The 18,081-nt window shown below is 43.3% G+C and overlaps 1 protein-coding gene across 1 annotated transcript in view; it reads right to left on the reverse strand.

The window, feature by feature from the left end:
• Positions 1–217: 217 nt before the first annotated feature.
• The window catches only part of STOX1 (storkhead box 1), a 73,223-nt gene continuing 55,359 nt past the window's right edge, over positions 218–18,081 (reverse strand). The window contains exons 3-5 of the mRNA XM_054436655.2: positions 14,186–16,544; positions 3,691–8,663; positions 218–1,625 (exon numbers count right to left, since the gene is read on the reverse strand). Coding sequence (XP_054292630.1) covers positions 8,516–8,663; positions 14,186–16,544 — 2,507 coding nt within the window. The 3' untranslated portion in view covers positions 218–1,625; positions 3,691–8,515. The remainder of the gene's footprint in view (positions 1,626–3,690; positions 8,664–14,185; positions 16,545–18,081) is intronic.

Raw genomic sequence — 18,081 nt, forward strand, 5'->3', positions numbered from 1 at the left:
ACGCACCGCACGGCGGGGAAAAATAATCCCGGATACTCTCGGTTTAAGGGCTTCCATTGCGCCGCAACCTCTCAACCAATGAGTGTGAGAGATCTCAACGGGCCCACCCTTGTTCTGAAGTGATTGGTTACTAGAGTAAAACCCTGGCCAATCTCCATAAAGGAAGCATGCACGATTAACATAAATAGTTTGGTTTATCTTCCCCTCCCCCACTCCGAACTGGTCTCCTGGGCCCCGCAGAGTCTCTTGGGGGCTTCCCAGTATGTACTGCTAGGGCTAGGAAGCCCTTCAACGGCGGTAGACAAGGCCGGCACGCGGTGGGAGGGTGCGTGGGCAGGCCCGTGCCGAGGCCAGTGGGCAACGCCACGCGCCGCCTCGCCATTTGCCGCCGGAAGCTGAAGCCCTCGGCCCCGCCCATTGCGGGGGAGATGTTAACGACCAACGGCTTCGCGCGAGGCCGCAGGCCTGGCGTCGGTGGAAAGGGGCTTCGCGCAGTTTCGGGTGGGCCAGATGGGCCGGAGGTGTAGCCGGGAACGGACAGATGTCCGTCTCTTAAGTCTTAGATTTTAATGTGAAGTTGGTCCCTGGTTCATTGTGATCCTTCTCAGGCTGTCCATTTGGCATAAGAAGAAACCCGAGAAAGGAATGTACTTGTCTGAAGTCCCACAATCTGTTAGTGGCACAGTCAGGACTAGAGAATTTAGCTCCTGAAGCCGAGATCAGTGCTCTCTCTGCCACATCAACCTGAAAACTTTGAGTTTTGCAATGTTTTGGGGAAGATGCTCCCATGAAACAATGAACAGGAAAAACCTGAAGCCTCACATTTTCTGCTGGTGAGAAAAGCCAAAATGTCTTGCACAGATTCTCTATTTGCAGTGAATAAAAAAGGATTTAATTTTAGTGATGGGGATTAACTGCCCGTGAATCACAGCCTTACACAAAACTGAAACCTTTGACAATACGAAGGGTAACTTCCTCTGTGTTTCTATCTTTGCTTACTATCACCGAGGCTAGTTGGCTTTTCACAGATGTTTCTTCATCTCTTCATGATCCTTGCGACCCAGCTACTCTACCCAATGAAGACACAGGGCTACTCTCACAAACCACTTGATAACGTCTAGCACACCAGCCTTAAAACCTAAGCATCAAACTGTGTCCTAGCAAAATTACAAATTGTTACATGTGGAGTTTGGGAATTGGTCCTGAATAGCTGGAACCACAAATGTTAAATCTGTGATTGCTTCAAGCCTTCTGCATAACTACGGCTTGGCCTGAAGGCAAGGGCTATATGTTTGCATGTAACTTTATGGATTCAATACTTAGAAACACAAGGAGTGTTCAGCTATTGATGACGGAGAAATCCACCTCTCTTCCTAGGTTATGAGAATAGCTATGCATCTCTAGATCTGCGGTTTTCTACATCTTTTTGTCCTAATCCCTCAGTCCGCTCCCAATTCTACCATAGTAGGGTCTTTATAGCCCTACAACAGGGTATGATGATGTGCATAAAAACAGTGTAGATATGGCTAAGAATGCCGCACGTAAAATTGGGATAAAAGGAACAGATGTTATCTTGTGGTTGAAGGTTAGTAACAGATGAAGTAAAAGTTGAGCTCCTGAGCACTCTTTGGCATTCATTTGTATGTCAGAGGTCCTAAGAGCGGGCCTGAAAAAAAGAAAGGAGTAGACTGTTCAAATCTCCCTATTCAAGTGATTAACAAGTATACGAGTGTTTTAGAATGACCTTCTGTGACTTGCAACACTACAGACTCTGCCTTTCTAAGCCCTAAATTCACTGAACCAAATCTCTGGCTGCTGTCTGTGTCAGATAGAAAGGGCAAGTATAAACCGATGTGTCAGTAATTTGACCAAGGAGTGGCTTAGCTGAAAAAAATATGACCACATTACACATGTGTTCTCCGGGGATATCATTTTGCCTCAATCAACTAGAAAACGTGGGAATGGGATGCAGGAGTGGAGAACTTTGTTTTCTTCATATTTGCTCCCTCTGTAAATCTCAAGAGATTGTGTCTGATGAGATTTGGGGTTGGGGGGAGGCATACTGTGCATGAATAATTAAAATGCACAATAATTCAAGATACAATCTTATTAGAACATCTTTATTTTCCAAACATCTTACCAGAGTCACTGATATACTTTCTTTTACAACACTTAAGAGTTGGGTGCTTCAATTGCTACTCCTGTTACAAGGTCCTATAAAGATTTCCCTGCCGGGCGCGGTAGGTCATGCCTGTAATCCCAGCACTTTGGGAGGCCGAAGCAGGCGGATCACAAGGTCAGGTGATCGAGACCCTCCTGGCTAACACGGTAAAACCCCGTCTCTCCTAAAAATATAAAAAATTAGCCGGGTGTGGTAGCAGGCACCTGTAGTCCCAGCTGCTCTGGAGGCTGAGGCAGAAGAATGGCGTCTACCGGGGAGGCGGAGCTTGCAGTGAGCCGAGATCGCGCCACTTCACTCCAGCCTGGGCGACAGAGAAAGACTCAGTCTCAAAAAAAAAAAAAAAAAAAAAAAAAAAATTTCTCTTGCCCTTTGTCTCAGCTTATTTAAACTGACCATTAAGATATAAGAAGTAGATGACTATTTCTAAACTTGCCTCTCTCATCTTTTTAGAACTATAGGGCTAAATTAGTTTTACTCTGTAAAACTATTGAAGGTAAAAGTCATCAAATAACCATTTTGTATCTGCACGTCAATCTTATGCGGCAAGAAGAATTGAACCTTTTTCTTTTACTTTATACCCAGCAGCTTCGTCATGAACCATCATTTTTAAATGCTGTTACATGGAAATAGTTTAAGGGGCAGTTAAAAACTGATTTAAGACATATTGGGGGCACAAAATAAGTGTTGAGTATGGAAAAGCAGAAAGTAAAGGCAAAGAGAATGGGAGGGAAGGAGGAGGGTATTTTTCCCATTGCCATGGAACCTAAACCAAGTCAGTTCTAAAATCTTGCTAGAAAAGTTGGAAGAGTAATGCTGATAGCACAGGAAATTGGATCCGCTGATATAACAGCACCATGGAAATGAGGTACAGAGGTGCTTACATTAGTTTGAGGTTTTGACAGCATTGGAAAAGAGACATCTTTGGCTGGGCGCGGTGGCTCATGCCTGTAATCCCAGCACTTTGGGAGGCCGAGGCGGGTGGATCACGAGGTCAGGACATGGAGACCATCCTGGCTAACATGGTGAAACCCCGTCTCTACTAAAAAACACAAAAAATTAGCCGGGCGTGGTGGCACACGCCTGTAGTCCCAGCTACTCAGGAGGCTGAGGCAGGTGAATGGTGTGAACCCGGGAGGCACAGCTTTCAGTGAGCCGAGATTGTGCCACTGCACTCTAGCCTGGGCAACAGAGTCAGACTCTGTCTCAAGAAAAAAAAAAAAGGAAAAGAGACATCTTTGAATACATTTATCATATGTATATTTATGCATGTATCTAGCTCCTAAATTCAAACCTTTAAATGATTTTGTAAGTGCTTAACCTTTAGTCTCATTGTTTCTTTAGTCAATTTCTTTCTGGATGTTTTGAACCAAATAGTAGGAGGGTTTCAGAGTCACATCGTCACATCAGTCACCCCAGAAGAGGGCACCATTATTCAAGTAATGTTTGGAAGCGGCTTCTGCTTCTTCCAGACATCTACTCCTTTCTTTTTTCAGGCCTGCTCTTAGGACCTCTGACATTTTTTCCAAATGTTACTAAGGTTTCAAAGGAAAGAAAGTCCTGTAAGACACCAGCAAAGTAATCATGAATTTGTCTTTGATGCCCCCATTCTTGTTTCATGACATTTATGTCTCTCTTCCCCACCCCTGTTAAGCAATAGCCTGTTTTCCCAACACCCAAAAAGCCTTAGTAGCTGTAGATAGGTTCTCAAAACGCCATGGTTCCCAATCTTTTCCCTTCTACAGGCTCTTTCCATTGCTCTTCCTCATAGACTTGACATTTTGGTTTGGTGTGTGTGTGTGTGTGTGTGTGTGTATGTGCATGCCACTACATGAAAAAAGATCTAGGGCCGGGCGCGGTGGCTCACGCCTATAATTCCAGCACTTTGGGAGGCTGAGGTGGGCAGATCACCTGAGGTCAGGGGTTCGAGACCAGCCTGGCCAACATGGCAAAACTTTGTCTCTACTAAAAGTACAAAAATTAGCCAGGCGTAGTGGCAGGCACCTGTAATCCCAGCTATTCAGGAGGCTGAGGCAGGAGAATCGCTTGAATCCGGGAGGCGGAGGTTGCGGTGAGCCAAGATTGTGCCACTGCACTCCAGCTGGGGTGACAAGAGCTACCTCCATCTCAAAAAAAAAAAAAAAGGAAACAAGAAAAAAGATTTGTGCCAAGCATGGTGGCTCACACCTGTATTCCCAGCACTTTGGGAGGCCAAGGCAGGCAGATCACCTGAAGGCAGGGGCAGGAGTTCAAGACCAGCCTGGCCAACATGGTGAAACCCCGTCTTTACAAAAAATACAAAATTGGCCTGGTGTAGTGGCTCATGCCTGTAATCACAGCACCTTGGGAGGCCAAGGTGGCGGATCATGAGGTCAAGAGATCGGGACCATCCTGGCCAACATGGTGAAACCCTGTCTCTACTAAAAATACAAAAATTAGCTGGGCATGGTGGCACGTGCCTGTAGTCCCAGCTACTCAGGAGGCTGAGACAGGAGAATTGCTTGAACCAGAGGCTGCAGTGAGCTGAGATCATGCCATTGCACTCCAGCCTGGGCAACACAGTGAGACTCTGTCTCAAAAAAAAAAAAAAAAAAAAAAAAAGATTTGAAATTTTGTAACATTTTGTCTGAAAAATTGTATTTAGGGATAATTGATCCATGGTGGTCATTCTAATCAATGAATAAGATACAAATGCAGTTTAACTGCCACACCAGCATGGGATAGTGTTGCATTACTGAGCTGGTGTAATTTCAACTATTTGCAAAGAAACGATCTTTTAGCTAGCAAGGAGTTAGAGTAAGGCAAAGGAATTGAGTACAATTTCTATTAGGACTTTTGAAATAATGAAAATAGTTTGCAAGAAACCTAGCTATGCCAGGGATCCCTAGGAGTCTGAAATCTCAAATGAGAGAGAATGTATGTTGTATGAATGTCTACAATAAGCCCATATTTTGCATATTTTATTCCTACTTATAAAATAAGCTATCAACTGAAAACTTGTTAGTGAAAGGGATAATACCTCCCCGTGGCATACCTGGATTTTGATGGCAGATACATCCTATAACCTTCCCAAAGGACTAAATCTGTAATGGAGGAATTCCAGACAACCTGACAAAAACAGGGGACCTGTATAGTGGGCCATGTATTTACCTATCAAGCAAGTTTTGTTACTATAAAATATATTAAAACACATACATATATATGTATAATAATATTAGGTACCTCCTGCATTGGGCACTTTTTTTTTTAAAGACCCAAAGCCATTCCACAGCCGTGCCCGCAATGGGGTTGCTCAGGCCTACACTGGGCACTTTTGATAGATCATCCCCAAGCCTCACAACAATCCCGGAAGGGAGACATCATTACTATCTCCCTTTGACAGATGAGAAAACCAATTCAGAGGAATTTGGTGACTTGCTCCATCACACAGCTACGAAGGATTTGGAATTGGAATTCAAACTGTATCTGACTCCTAAGCTCAGATCATTAAGCTGCCTCAAAAACCAGTTTTTTCATTAGAGAATAGACTGCATTAGGAAAGATAAATCAAGAACTAAAGTTGCCACAAAAAGCAGTTATGTCTGGGGAGAAAAATGCAGGTCACCTACTTTAGAGAATAATCTCCCAAACAATTTAATCGCACATATTCCCATCTTTAGTGTCTGTTATATGATGAGTTTCGTAGGAGAAAATTTTACTGGTTTCATAATGAGCTTGATTTATTTAATACATTCCTTTAAAACAGGGAGAATGTCATAATGCATCCAGTGGCAAAATTAGATGGACTTCATTAGTTGCGCAACATGGCAAAAACCCATCTCCTAAAAAAACAAAACAAATAAAAAACCTTACAGTTGGAAGGATTCTTCAAAATCCTATAGTTCAGCCAGCCAGTTAAACTAAATTCTGGAAATTGCTCTGCAGCATATCAGTAAAGGGATCACCAAGCTTCTGCTTGAATGCCCTAAACAATGGGAAATTCATTCTTTTCCAAAGCTGCCTACTTCATCTTCAGATAGCTTTGTCTAATAGAAAATTCTGCCAGGCACAGTGGCTCACACCTGAAATTCCAGCACTTTGGGAGGCCCAGGTGGGAGGATTGCTTGAGGACAGAAGTTCAAGACCAGCCTGGCCAACATAGTGAGACCCTGTCTCTATAAAAAATAAAATTAGACAAGCCTGGTGGCTTATGCCTGTAGTCCCAGATACTCAGGGGGCTAAAGTGGGAGGATCACTTGAATCCAACAGGCCGAGGCTGCAGTGTGCTGTGATCATGCCACTGTACTCCAGCCTGAGTGACAGAGACCCCGTCTCAAAATAATTTTTTTCGTTGTTAAAATACTTCTCTTAACTTCCATTCACTGGTGCTGATTCCATGCTGTAAGACCCCCTAAAACAATACTCTCACCTCTACTTCCCCTACAAGTCTTTTCTATACCAGATTACCCACCTCTCTTGGCACTTAGAGCAGGGTTTACACTGTCGTTTTGACAACAATTAATCTTCTCACAATGCAATGAATGGTATGTCAATCAATTGGGGTCCACTGAAAGCCAATAGTCAAGAGTGAGTGAGCTGACCACTGCAAAAGAGAGCAGTGAATGTCATTTGCACTTCCACAGGGACTGCACAAAGTTCTCCAGTGCCGGGCTTCTCTCTGGACTTCATTGTTGTCAGTATGGTGAGAGTCAGAAGGAGACACTCCAATTATTCAGTCATTCACGCCTGTAATCCCAGCACTTTGGAAGCCGAGGCAGGCGAATCACAAGGTCAGGAGTTCGAGACTAGCCTAGCCAACATAGTGAAACCCCATCTCTACTAAAAATACAAAAAATTAGCCAGGTGTGGTGGTGCACACCTGTAATCCCAGCTACTCAGGAGGCTGAGGCAGGAGAATCGCTTGAACCTGGGGAGGCAGAGGTTGCAGTAAACCGAGATTACGCCATTGCACTGCAGCCCTGGCGACAGTGCGAGACGCTGTCTCAAAAAAAAAAAGGAAAAGAAAAGAAAAAACATTCCCTCAACCATAAATCAGCACCATCATCTTCTCAACATGCTGAAACCAGTCTCAATTGCTCCATGTTCCCCAAACCCAAGAGAACTGACCATTCTACTACTTGGTCTGAAAAGGCTTAGCAGAAAAAATTCTAGGTCTTACCATGAGTTGGAAATGGACCAAAATGCAGATGAATTGCTAAATGTCTACCAGACTCCTTCCACCTTTCTCTAAACCTCTCATTCAGAACCTCCGTTTTACTCCCAAGCCATTCGGTAACCATTCTGCTTCCCTTCTATCTCCACATTCTATCTCCGCCATCTGACTTCTCACTGCCATCTATAAAGAAGGCCTGGGCCAGGTGCGGTGGCTCATGCCTGTAATCCCAACACTTTGGGAGGCCGAGGCGGGTGGATTACGAGGTCAGGAGATCAAGACCATCCTAGCTAACACAGTGAAACCCCGTCTCTACTAAAAATACAAAAAATTTGCCGGGTGAGGTGGCAGGCGCCTGTAATCCCAGCTACTCGGGAAGCCGAGGCAGGAGAATGGCATGAACCTGGGAGGCAGAAGTTGCAGTGAGCCGAGATTGTGCGACTGCACTCCAGCCTGGGCAACAGAGCAAAACTCCATCTCAAAGAAGGCCTGAAATGTAGGGAGGAACCAGAGGAATAGTAGTATAGCCAGATGCCTCTTGCCACAGGAATTTTCGACATTGTCAGTCACATTGGGAACCATTTGTTCATGTCCAGGGTGGTCAAAGAGAAGACCCTGGGCAGCAATGATTAAAGGAATTCTTGTTGCAGAGTAGCCAACACATTTATGTAAATTCTTTCTTGGTAATGATAAAGACTTAGGGTTGCACAGATACCTTGCAGCAGACACTGTTTTCTTGCAACAGACACTGCTTCAACACACACTGTTTTCTGATTTTGTGTTGAAATCTGGTGAGATCCACTTAACTTAGAACTCAATATTGGTGTAGGTAAAAAAAAAAAAAAATCACTGCAGGAAGTAAATTGGCATTCTATGTATTTGAGAAACTAATGTATAAAAATTCAAGTTAATTACAATTGGAAGGGGACCAGTAATTCCACTTTTTAATTGAAAATAATCTATATACTCCCAATAAACTCACAGTAAAATAAGCTTCAAAAAGCCTTAAGATGCCAAAAAAGGAAAAAAAGCCAGTAATTAGAACAAAATATGTAATGTGGTTAATAGCATATATATGCTTGCCTTTAGACAATTCTTATATACTCAATTCTTATATGATTGAAAGATTCTGTAGTAATGCTCTACCTTTTTACAAATAAAAAAAATAGGTTTCCAAAAGAAAATTAAACGTTTATGACTGGAGTTAGCGGTAGTAAGGAATTGGATGTGAGTGGTTGACTGCTCTTTGTGCCTTCAGCGTTTTGCAGAAAATTCTGTCTTCTTTTTAGTCCATCCAAAATGACTGAATTATTAGATCCCAGACTCTGTGTCCTAAAGATATTAAAAATAACAGAATTATTGGCTTCAAGGGAACTCGAATTTCTAACCAAGGCATTATACTTTGTTACTTTGAAGTAGTACATTTACTAATACAAAGGTACACTTATCAAATAAATTAACCTTTAAAAATCCAAAGTGCTCTTTACATTTTAAAGGCTTCACAATAGCACCTCAATTATTTGACAGCTGCCTTCACAGAAGTTTATATTTTCTGAAAAACATCTGTTCTCAGATCCAGTATCAAGTATATTCTAGTCAGAAACAGTAAGTTCCCTGAAAAACTTCTATATATCTGAAGTGGCCAATATCTTCCTGTGAAATTTATTACTTTTATGAGAAATCATATGGAAGAGAAAAGCAAATTATTATATTTTTAATATTACAATGTTCTTTTCTAGGAGGAACAAGCTATATTAGTCCATTATCTAACACATATGCCTTGCTTCAGCTAACTCACAATACTGTTTGGTAGGCTGGGCACAGTGGCTCATGCCTGTAATCCCAGCACTTCAGGAGGCCAAGACAGGCAGATCACTTGAGGCCAGGAGTTTGAGACTAGCCTGGCCAACATGGTGAAACCCTGTCTCTACTAAAAATACAAAAATTAGCCAGGCATAGTGGTGCACACCTGTAATTTCAGCTACTCATGAGAGTGAGGCATGAGAATCTCTTGAACCTATGAGGCAGAGGTTGCAGTGAGCCAAGATCACACCCACTACACTCCAGCCTGGGCAACAGAGCGAGACTCTGTTTCAAAAAAAAAAAAAAGCAAAAAACAAAAAAACTTGTCTATGTTTATTGTTTGTCTCCCCAACTAAATTGTATACTTCCTGTAAGTAGAAACAATGTCTTATTCATCTCTATCCCCCTAATCCTTATAACCATCATGGCACACAGTTGATGTTCAAATGTTACTTTCCCTTCCCTTTCCTCTAAATGCCTGTCAATTATAGCTAGCCTTTCAGGAAAAGCATATTGCTTAAAAATAAGCAATCCTTAAGAAATTAAATTTCTCAAAATTTTGCAAATCAAAATTCCTAGTCACCTATCAAGGAGTAATGTCTCTCATCTGTTTTTGTTTTGTTTTTGCCACAGAGAAAGAAAAGGAACCCATGGCTTGTTCGTTTACACCACCATTGTTCACGTTTGAAGACATGTTTTGGTTATCTTAAACACTTAATAGCCGGGCATGGGGGCTCACACCTGTAATCCCAGCACTTTGGGAGGCCAAGGTGGGTGGATCACTTGAGGTCAGGAGTTTGAGACCAGCCTGGCCAACATGGTGAAAACCTCATCTCTACTAAAAATACAAAAATTAGCTGGGCGTGGTGGCACATGCCTATAATCCCAGCTACTCAGGAGGCTGAGGCAGGAGAATCAATTGAACCCGGGAGGCAGAGGTTGCAGTGAGCTGAGATTGTGCTACTGCACTGCAGCCTGGGCGACAGAGCGAGACTCCGTCTCAAAAAAAAAAAGAAAAGAAAAGAAAAGGTCTTGCACCCCCAATAAAGAAGTAATGATACGTTTTTAAAATGTAGATTTCTAGGAATATATCCTAAGAAAAAAACTCAGAAATGACCACAAACATTTTTATGTAAAAATAACTCACTGCAGGTTGATTTATTATAGCAAAAAATTGGGAATGATCTAAATGTCAAAGAAAGGAAAATAGGCTGGGCACAGTGGCTCATGCCTGTAACCCTAGCACTTTGAGAGGCCAAGATGGGAGAACTGCTTGAGCCCAGGAGTTTCAGACCAGCCTGGACAACATAGTGAGACCTCATTCTTACAATATAATAATAAGCAGCGGCAGCTGGGTGTGGTGGTGCATGCCTGCGGTCCCAGCTACACAGGAGGCTGATTTGCTTGAGACCAGGAGGCCGAGGCTATAGTGAGCCCTGATTGAACCACTGTACTCTATCCTGGGCAACAGTGTGAGACCTTGTCTCTTTAAAAAAAAAAAAAAAAAAAAAGGAAAATAATAGGAAAATAATATCTATTTATTTTTATATATATATATATATATATATAGGTCCACATAACAGAATGCTAAACAGCCATTAAAAAGAACAAGCTTGTGGCTCACGTCTGTAATCCCAGCCAAGGTGGGTGGATCACTTGAGGCCAGGGAAGCCAAGGTGGGCAGATCACTTGAGGCCAGGAGTTCGAGACCAGCCTGGCCAACATGGTGAAACCTCATCTCTGTTAAAAAAAAAAAGACACACACACGCACACACAAAATAGCTGGGCGTGGTGGCTTACGCCTGTAGTCCTAGCCACTCAGGAGGCTGAGGCAAGGAAAAAAAAGGCTTGAGGCCAGGCGCAGTGGCTCATGCCTGTAATCCCAGCACTTTGGAGGCTGGATCCCTGAGTGGATCACCTGAGGCAGGAGTTCAAGACCAGCCTGGACAACATGGTGAAACCCTGTCTCTAATAAAAACACAAAAATTAGCTGGGCCTGGTGGTATGTGCCTGTAATCCCAGCTATTTGGGAGACTGAGGCATGAGAATTGCTTGAACCCGGGAAGCAGAGGTTGCAGTGAGCCGAGATCGCGCCACTGCACTCCAGCCTGGGCGACAGAGCAAGACTACATCTCAAAAAACAAACAAACACCAAGCTTAAGCTACATTTATCAATAACAGGATATACATAAGTTACATGAAAAAAGAAAGCCATGGCTCTATATGATTTGTTGTTAAAAATACTTTTATTAAGCCCTGGTACAGTGGCTCACGCCTGCAATCCCAAATGGGAGGCCAAGGCAAGGGGATGGTTGAATCCAGTTCAAGGCCAGCCTGGGCAACATAGCAATATATTGTCTCCACAAAAAAACTTTTTTACACTTGATCTTAGCCAAAAGGCCGAGAAGTGATCAAAAAAACTTTTCAATTAGCCTGATGGCCGGTGCGGTGGGTCATGTCTGTAATCCCAGCACTTTGGGAGACTGAAGCGGGAGAATCCCTTGAGCCCAGGAGTTCGAGACCAGACTGGTAACATTGTAAAACCTCATCTCTACAAAAAATTAGCTGGGTATAGTAGCATGTGCCTATAATCCAAGCTACTCCAGAGGCTGAGGTTGGGGGATGGCTTGAGCCCAGGAGGCCTAGGCTGCAGTGAGCTATGATTGTGTCATTGCACTCCAGCTGGGTGACAGACTGCAACCCTGTCTAAAAGAAAAAACAACAGAGCAACTTACAAATGCATAGAAAAAAGTGTAGGGTCAGACACGCTCAGTGGCTCACACCTGTAATCCCAGCCCTTTGGGAGGCTGAATTGCTTGAGCCCAGGAGTTTGAGACCAACCAGCCTGAGCAACATGGTGAAACCCCATCTCTCCAAAAAAAAAAAAAATTGGCTGGGCGTAGTGACATGTGCCTGTAGTCTCAGGTACGCGGGAGACTAAGGTAGGAGGATCACTTGAGCCCAGGGAGGTTGAAGCTGCAGTGAGCTGTGATTGTACCACTGCACTCCAGCCTGGGTGACAGAGTCAATCACTGTCTCAAAGCAAAAAAAAAAAAAAAAAAAAAAATCCTGGCAAAGATATGAACCAAATTTTAGAATGACCTTTGAGAAACTATTAAATAACACAGGGAAAATGTTCATATGATAGACTATTAATTTTAAAAAGCAACATGCAAAATAGTAACTCAGTACGAGCCGAGTAGACAAAATCTATAGATCTATACATTTGGACTGAAGTGTTATACAGAAACAAACCAAATATAAAATGATTTTTAAAAAATATCTAGATGTTAGGCCAGGCATAGTGGCTCACGCCTGTAATCCCAGCACTTTGGGAGGCCAAGGCGGGCAGATCACCTGAGGTCAGGAGTTCGAGACCAGTCTGGCCAACATGGTGGAACCCTGTCTCTACTGAAAATACAAAAATTAGTCAGGCGTGGTGGCGGGCACCTGTAATCCCAGCTACTTGGGGGACTGAGCCAGGAGAATTGCTTGAACCTGGGAGGCGGAGGTTGCAGTGAGCTGAGACCATACCATTGCACTCCAGCCTGGGCAACAAGAGCAAAACTCCATCTCAAAATATATATATATGTGTGTGTGTGTGTGTGTTAGAATAAGTATAGGTGTTTTAAAAAATATTTTTCACCCAGTAAGATTGTTAGCTATTTTAAAAGAAAAAAATACTTTTCAGTACTTCTTAAGTGTTCTATCATGGCGATACTACTTTTATAATCCAAACAACGTTTAAACAAATTGGCATGGAAAACATTAGTGGAGGCCGGGCATGGCGGCTCACGCCTGTAATTGTGGCACTTTGGGAGGCTGAGGAGGGCGGATCACTTGAGGTCAGGAGTTCAAGACCAGCCTGGCCAACATGGCAAAACCCCGTCTCTACTAAAAAATACAAAAATTAGCTGGGCGTGGTGGTGCATGGCTGTGATCCCAGCTACTCGGGAGGTTAAAGTGGGAGAATTGCTTGAACCTGGGAGGTGGAGGTTGCAGTGAGCAGAGATTCCACCACTGCACTCCAGTCTGGACAACAGAGCAAAACTCTGTCTCAAAAAAAAAGAAAAAGAAAGAAAATATTAGGCTGGGTGCGGTGGCTCACGCCTGTAATCCCAGCACTTTGGGAGGCCAAGGCGGGCAGATCACCTGAGGTCGCGAGTTCAAGACTAGCCTGACCAACATGGAGAAACCTCATCTCTATTAAAAATACAAAATTAGCTGGGTGTGGTGGTGCATGCCTGTAATCCCAGATACTCGGGAGGATAAGGTAGGAGAATCGCTTGAATCGGGAGGCGGAGGTTGTGGTGAGCCGAGATCACGCCATTGCACTCCAGTCTGGGCGACAAGAACAAAACTATGTCTCAAAAATAAAATAAAATATTAGTGGATAGTAGCCACATCCCTTTCTCAACCTATGTAGAGCCAGGAATAGAAGTGAAAACTTCCAACCCTCAGTTCAGAAAGTGCTTGGCTTATAGAAATTTCTATTTTTAGAAATAATTAAAGATTTATGAGTAGTGGGGACAGTCAAATTTGGTTCACATTAAAAATAAACTGTATCCTACTATATAAGAGATTTCATTGTAACTTTATACAATTTATTCAGTAAAGGTATAAAAGCTGGCAGAATTGTATCATTATAGAAGTGTGATAGTCAGTAGTCTCTTACTAGGTAACAAAATGCCCTTGATTTTCATAATTCCTGTAGAACAGTGGCTAATCAGCCACTTTCTTTTTTTTTTTTTGAGACAGAGTCTTGCTCCATCACCAGGCTGGAGTGCAGTGGCACGATCTCAGCTCACTACAACCTCCACTTCCCGGGTTCAAGCGATTCTCCTGCCTCAGCCTCCCGAGTAGCTGGGATTACAGGGATGCGCCACCATGCCTGGTTGTATTTTTAGTAGGGACGGGGTTTCACCATCTTGGCCAGGATGGTCTCGATCTCTTGACCTCGTGATCCACCCGCCTCGGCCTCCCAAAATGCTGGGATTACAGGCATGAGCCACTGCGCCCAGCCTAAATCAGACACTTTTGTGTGGACTTACCGTGGAGAATCTATTCCACTATCTCCTGCCATGCTGTGATTTTCTGTCCCTTCCAAGTGACTGTGTTCATATTGGACATCCTGAGCCAACACTGGCATATGTGAAGTGTTGAAACGTTGGAACTTTTGTGGGAAATATTTTCTCATTTCCTGATTCTGAGGACTCTGACTCCAGCTAGCTGGCTTCTTTCCTGTGTCACCAATAGTGTCTTGTATGACTTCAGCTTCGAAACTGGCTTTTCTTGCGCTATAGTAATCAAAGATTCTTTCATCAGCAGGTGCTGAGGCCTGTACACATTTAGCAACACTGGGTTCTTCTTCGTAGTTAAAACTAAACTGGGCCCCTGAATTTAGGCCACAACTTTCAGCAGAGAGGTTAGGTTCTTGGCTTTCACCTGGGGTAGCATGTAGCCCAGTGGGTTTGTAGCATTCGTTTCTTTTAAGCACCTGAGGCTCAACCCTCTCCATTGTGCTGTTGTACTCGGTCAGAGATCTCTCCATCACTTTTTGTTTTCCTAAATGATTTCCCTGGCTTCCACCTGTGAAGGAATACTGACTGTGGCCAGGCAGCATTTGACGTAAGTCATCATTCTCAGAAATGCCATCTTCCTCTAGATATAATGAACTACAGGCACCATCATCATCTTCCACTTCATTCTGATACAAGGCCTGGTCATCATTAGAAAGCTGTTCATTTTCTAGGCTTGTAGTCTCTGCATCCTGGACAAATCCTTTTCTCAATAATTCTTCTGAGTCTCTGTCTTGTCTTTCAGGTTGTCTTAAAGGGTTCATGCCAACTGGGTAATCCAAAAGGCCAAGATTTTGAAACTGGTGTATTGTGTTATCCACTAATCTACAAGCAGAGGGTGTTCGGTCTGAAAAGGAGGCACCTCGTGATGGCAGGCTATGCGGAGTCTCTTTGGTCTCCCCTAATTTGTCAAAGTGGGAATGACTTTTCCTCAAGACTTCAGGAATTACCTCATTTTCTCCACCATACACTTTGTATCTCAACATGCTTTCCATAAAGGGACAGCATTTACCATCATTTTGCAACATGCTCTGTTGAGGGTGATTGAAGAGGTGACCTCTGAAGTCATCATTGGTGGGTTTGACAGTAGGGTCATTTATGTAAATGGATTCTGCTTCCATTTTATCATTAGGTTGTTCAGCATATGGCTCTTTGGCTTTACTATCAAAGATTCTTGAGGAATCCAAGGACCTAGGCTTTTGGAAAGGCTTTTCCTTTGGTCCAGTCTGGCTGGGTTTCAGATCACTGGTCTTCGGAATTTTGTGCCCTTTGGATATTGTGCTTCCTCTGTGAGACAAACCTTGGAAAGGATTACTGATTCGCTTTTTATAAATCAAATGGGAACCTAGCACTGTTGTAATCTCACCAAGTGGTTTCTGACCTACCATTTCATTTGGGCTTTTAATTCTGGGGATAGGCTGTGTAGCAGGGAGCTTGGGGTGTTTCTCCAGTCTAATGCTTCCTGGCTGAAACTCACTTCCCTGATTCCTGGCTTTGTGTCTATCCCTGCGAGAATGGGCCTGCCCTTGAGGTTTTGCAGACAGACCATGGCTTTTCTTAACCCCCTCTTTTGAAGGATATTTATGCCCGATTGTCAGCATGTCAGTGGAAGTGCCCTGGCTATTATATTTTTTCTGTTCTTCGTATTTTTGCATTAGGACGGTGTGTTTGATTAAATTGTCAACAGTCAAAATGGGGTTAATTCGTTTGATTATCTCATGTTCAACATCTCGAGGGATATTGTCCAAGTCATCTTCATCTCGGACAGGCCATTCTTCAGGTGGGAACTGAGCAGAGAAACTGCTGTGTTCTGTTTTGGGCTTCTCCTTTCTAGATATGCTGCGCCATAAGAGACTAAAACCAAACTTCTTGCCTTTTTCTTTATCTCCTGTGTATGGTAAAGGTTTGGTACTCTCACAAATGTGGTGCTCCGCAGACACTGAAACTGCCCCTTTCTGTACCCAAGGTAAGGATTCCTTAAGACCTCTGTGACTCTTCCTAGTCACTTCTGCAGCAACTGGTGGTTCCTGAACATCCTGAGTGTGCATGTCCCGGAAACACTGGCAAGACTGACAGTGGGATATGGGGGCAGCATTCTCTTGGGCTGACTGTGCACAGCTCTCCATGCTCACCAGATACATCATGGAAGTTGGCATCAGGCGACTTTCATCTGATGGCAGCACTCTCTTATTTTCCTGGGTGGTTGTATTTGTAATGAAGTAAGTCTGAGGAGTAACTATGAAGTATCCTTCTCCAGTGTGATAAATCTTCCTTTCTTTAATCAGCATTCCCAGAGTGGTATAAAGAATATCTTCCGATGGAATTGCAATGCCTAAAACAGACAAGCATTTTACAGATAGATTTTGAATAAGAAAAATTTTAATGAGTGAAATCAGTAACTCTGAAATGACTACACATTGGCTTGATAAACCCAGAGCTGATTGTAACATGATTAATACATGTGATTAAAATGCCAGGGATGGGTATGATGGCTCATGCCTATAATCCCAGAGTTTTGGGAGGCTGAGGCAGGAGGATCACTTGAGCCCAGGAGTTCAAGACCAGGCTAGGCAACATAGCAAGACTTCGTCTCTACAAAAAAAATTTTAAACATTAGCCAGGTATGGAAGGATCATTTGAGTCCAGGAGTTCAAGGCTGCAGTGAGCTATGATCGTGCCACTGTACTCCAGCCTGGGCAACAAACCAAGACCCTGTCTCAAAAAAAAAAAAAAAAAAAAGCCAAAGAAGCATAAATAATATTTATAACTTAAATAATAGGAATAGGCCAGGCATGGTGGCTCACACCTGTAATCCCAGCACTTTGGGAGGCTGAGGCAGGCAGATCGCTTTAACTCAGGAGTTCAAGACCAGGCTGAGCAACATGGTGAAATCATGCCTCTACTAGAAATACAAAAATTAGCAGGACATGGTGGCGGGTGTCTGTAGTACCAGATGCTTTGGAGGCTGAGGTGGGAGGATTGCTTGAGCCCTTGGAGGCAGAGGTTGCAATGGGCCATAATTGCACCACTGCACTCCAACCTGGGCAACAGAGTGAGACCCTGTCTCAAAAATAAAAATAAAAATAACAGGAAAATAATTTGGTCCACATAAAGTCACATGGGTAGGTTAATGAGTAAATAGACAAAAAAAAATCTGAATTCATTCAAATAAAAACCCATTATAAATTTAAACTGTGACTGAGGAAAGCATTCTTTTATTTAGTAGCAAGGATTACAGGCACCTGCCACCACGCCTAATTTTTTTTTTTTTTTTTTTTTGTAGTTTTTAGTAGAGATGGGGTTTCACCATATTGGCCAGGATGCTTTCAATCTCTTGACCTCGTGATCCGCCCACCTTGGCCTCCCAAAGTGCTGGGATTATAGGCGTGAGCCACCACGCCCGGCCCAGATGCCATTCTTGAAAAGGAAGAAAATAAATAAATAAAAGAATGAGTGGCGTGCACCTGTGGTCCCAGCTACTTGGGAGGCTGAGGCAGGTGGATTGCTTCAACCCACGAGTTTGAGGCTGCAGTGATCTAAGAAGGTGCCTCTGCACTCTAACCTGGGCAACAGAGTGAGGCCTTGTCTCAAATAAAATAAAGAATGAGACATATCAATATATGTTAGCATCGACAGATCTCCAAGATATGTTTTTAAGTTAATAAGGGAAACGTGTTGAATGTATAGAATGATCCAATTTATGCCGGGCACGGTGGCTCATGCCTGTAATCCCAACACTTTGGGAGGCTGAGGCGGGTGGATCATGAGGTCAGGAGTTCGAGACCAGCCTAACCAACATGGTGAAACCCCGTCTCTACTAAAAATACAAAAATTATCTGGGCATGCTGGTGGGCGCCTGTAATCCCAGC

Source organism: Pongo pygmaeus, chromosome 8 (genome assembly GCF_028885625.2).
Source record: "Pongo pygmaeus isolate AG05252 chromosome 8, NHGRI_mPonPyg2-v2.0_pri, whole genome shotgun sequence".
NCBI lineage: Eukaryota > Metazoa > Chordata > Mammalia > Primates > Hominidae > Pongo > Pongo pygmaeus.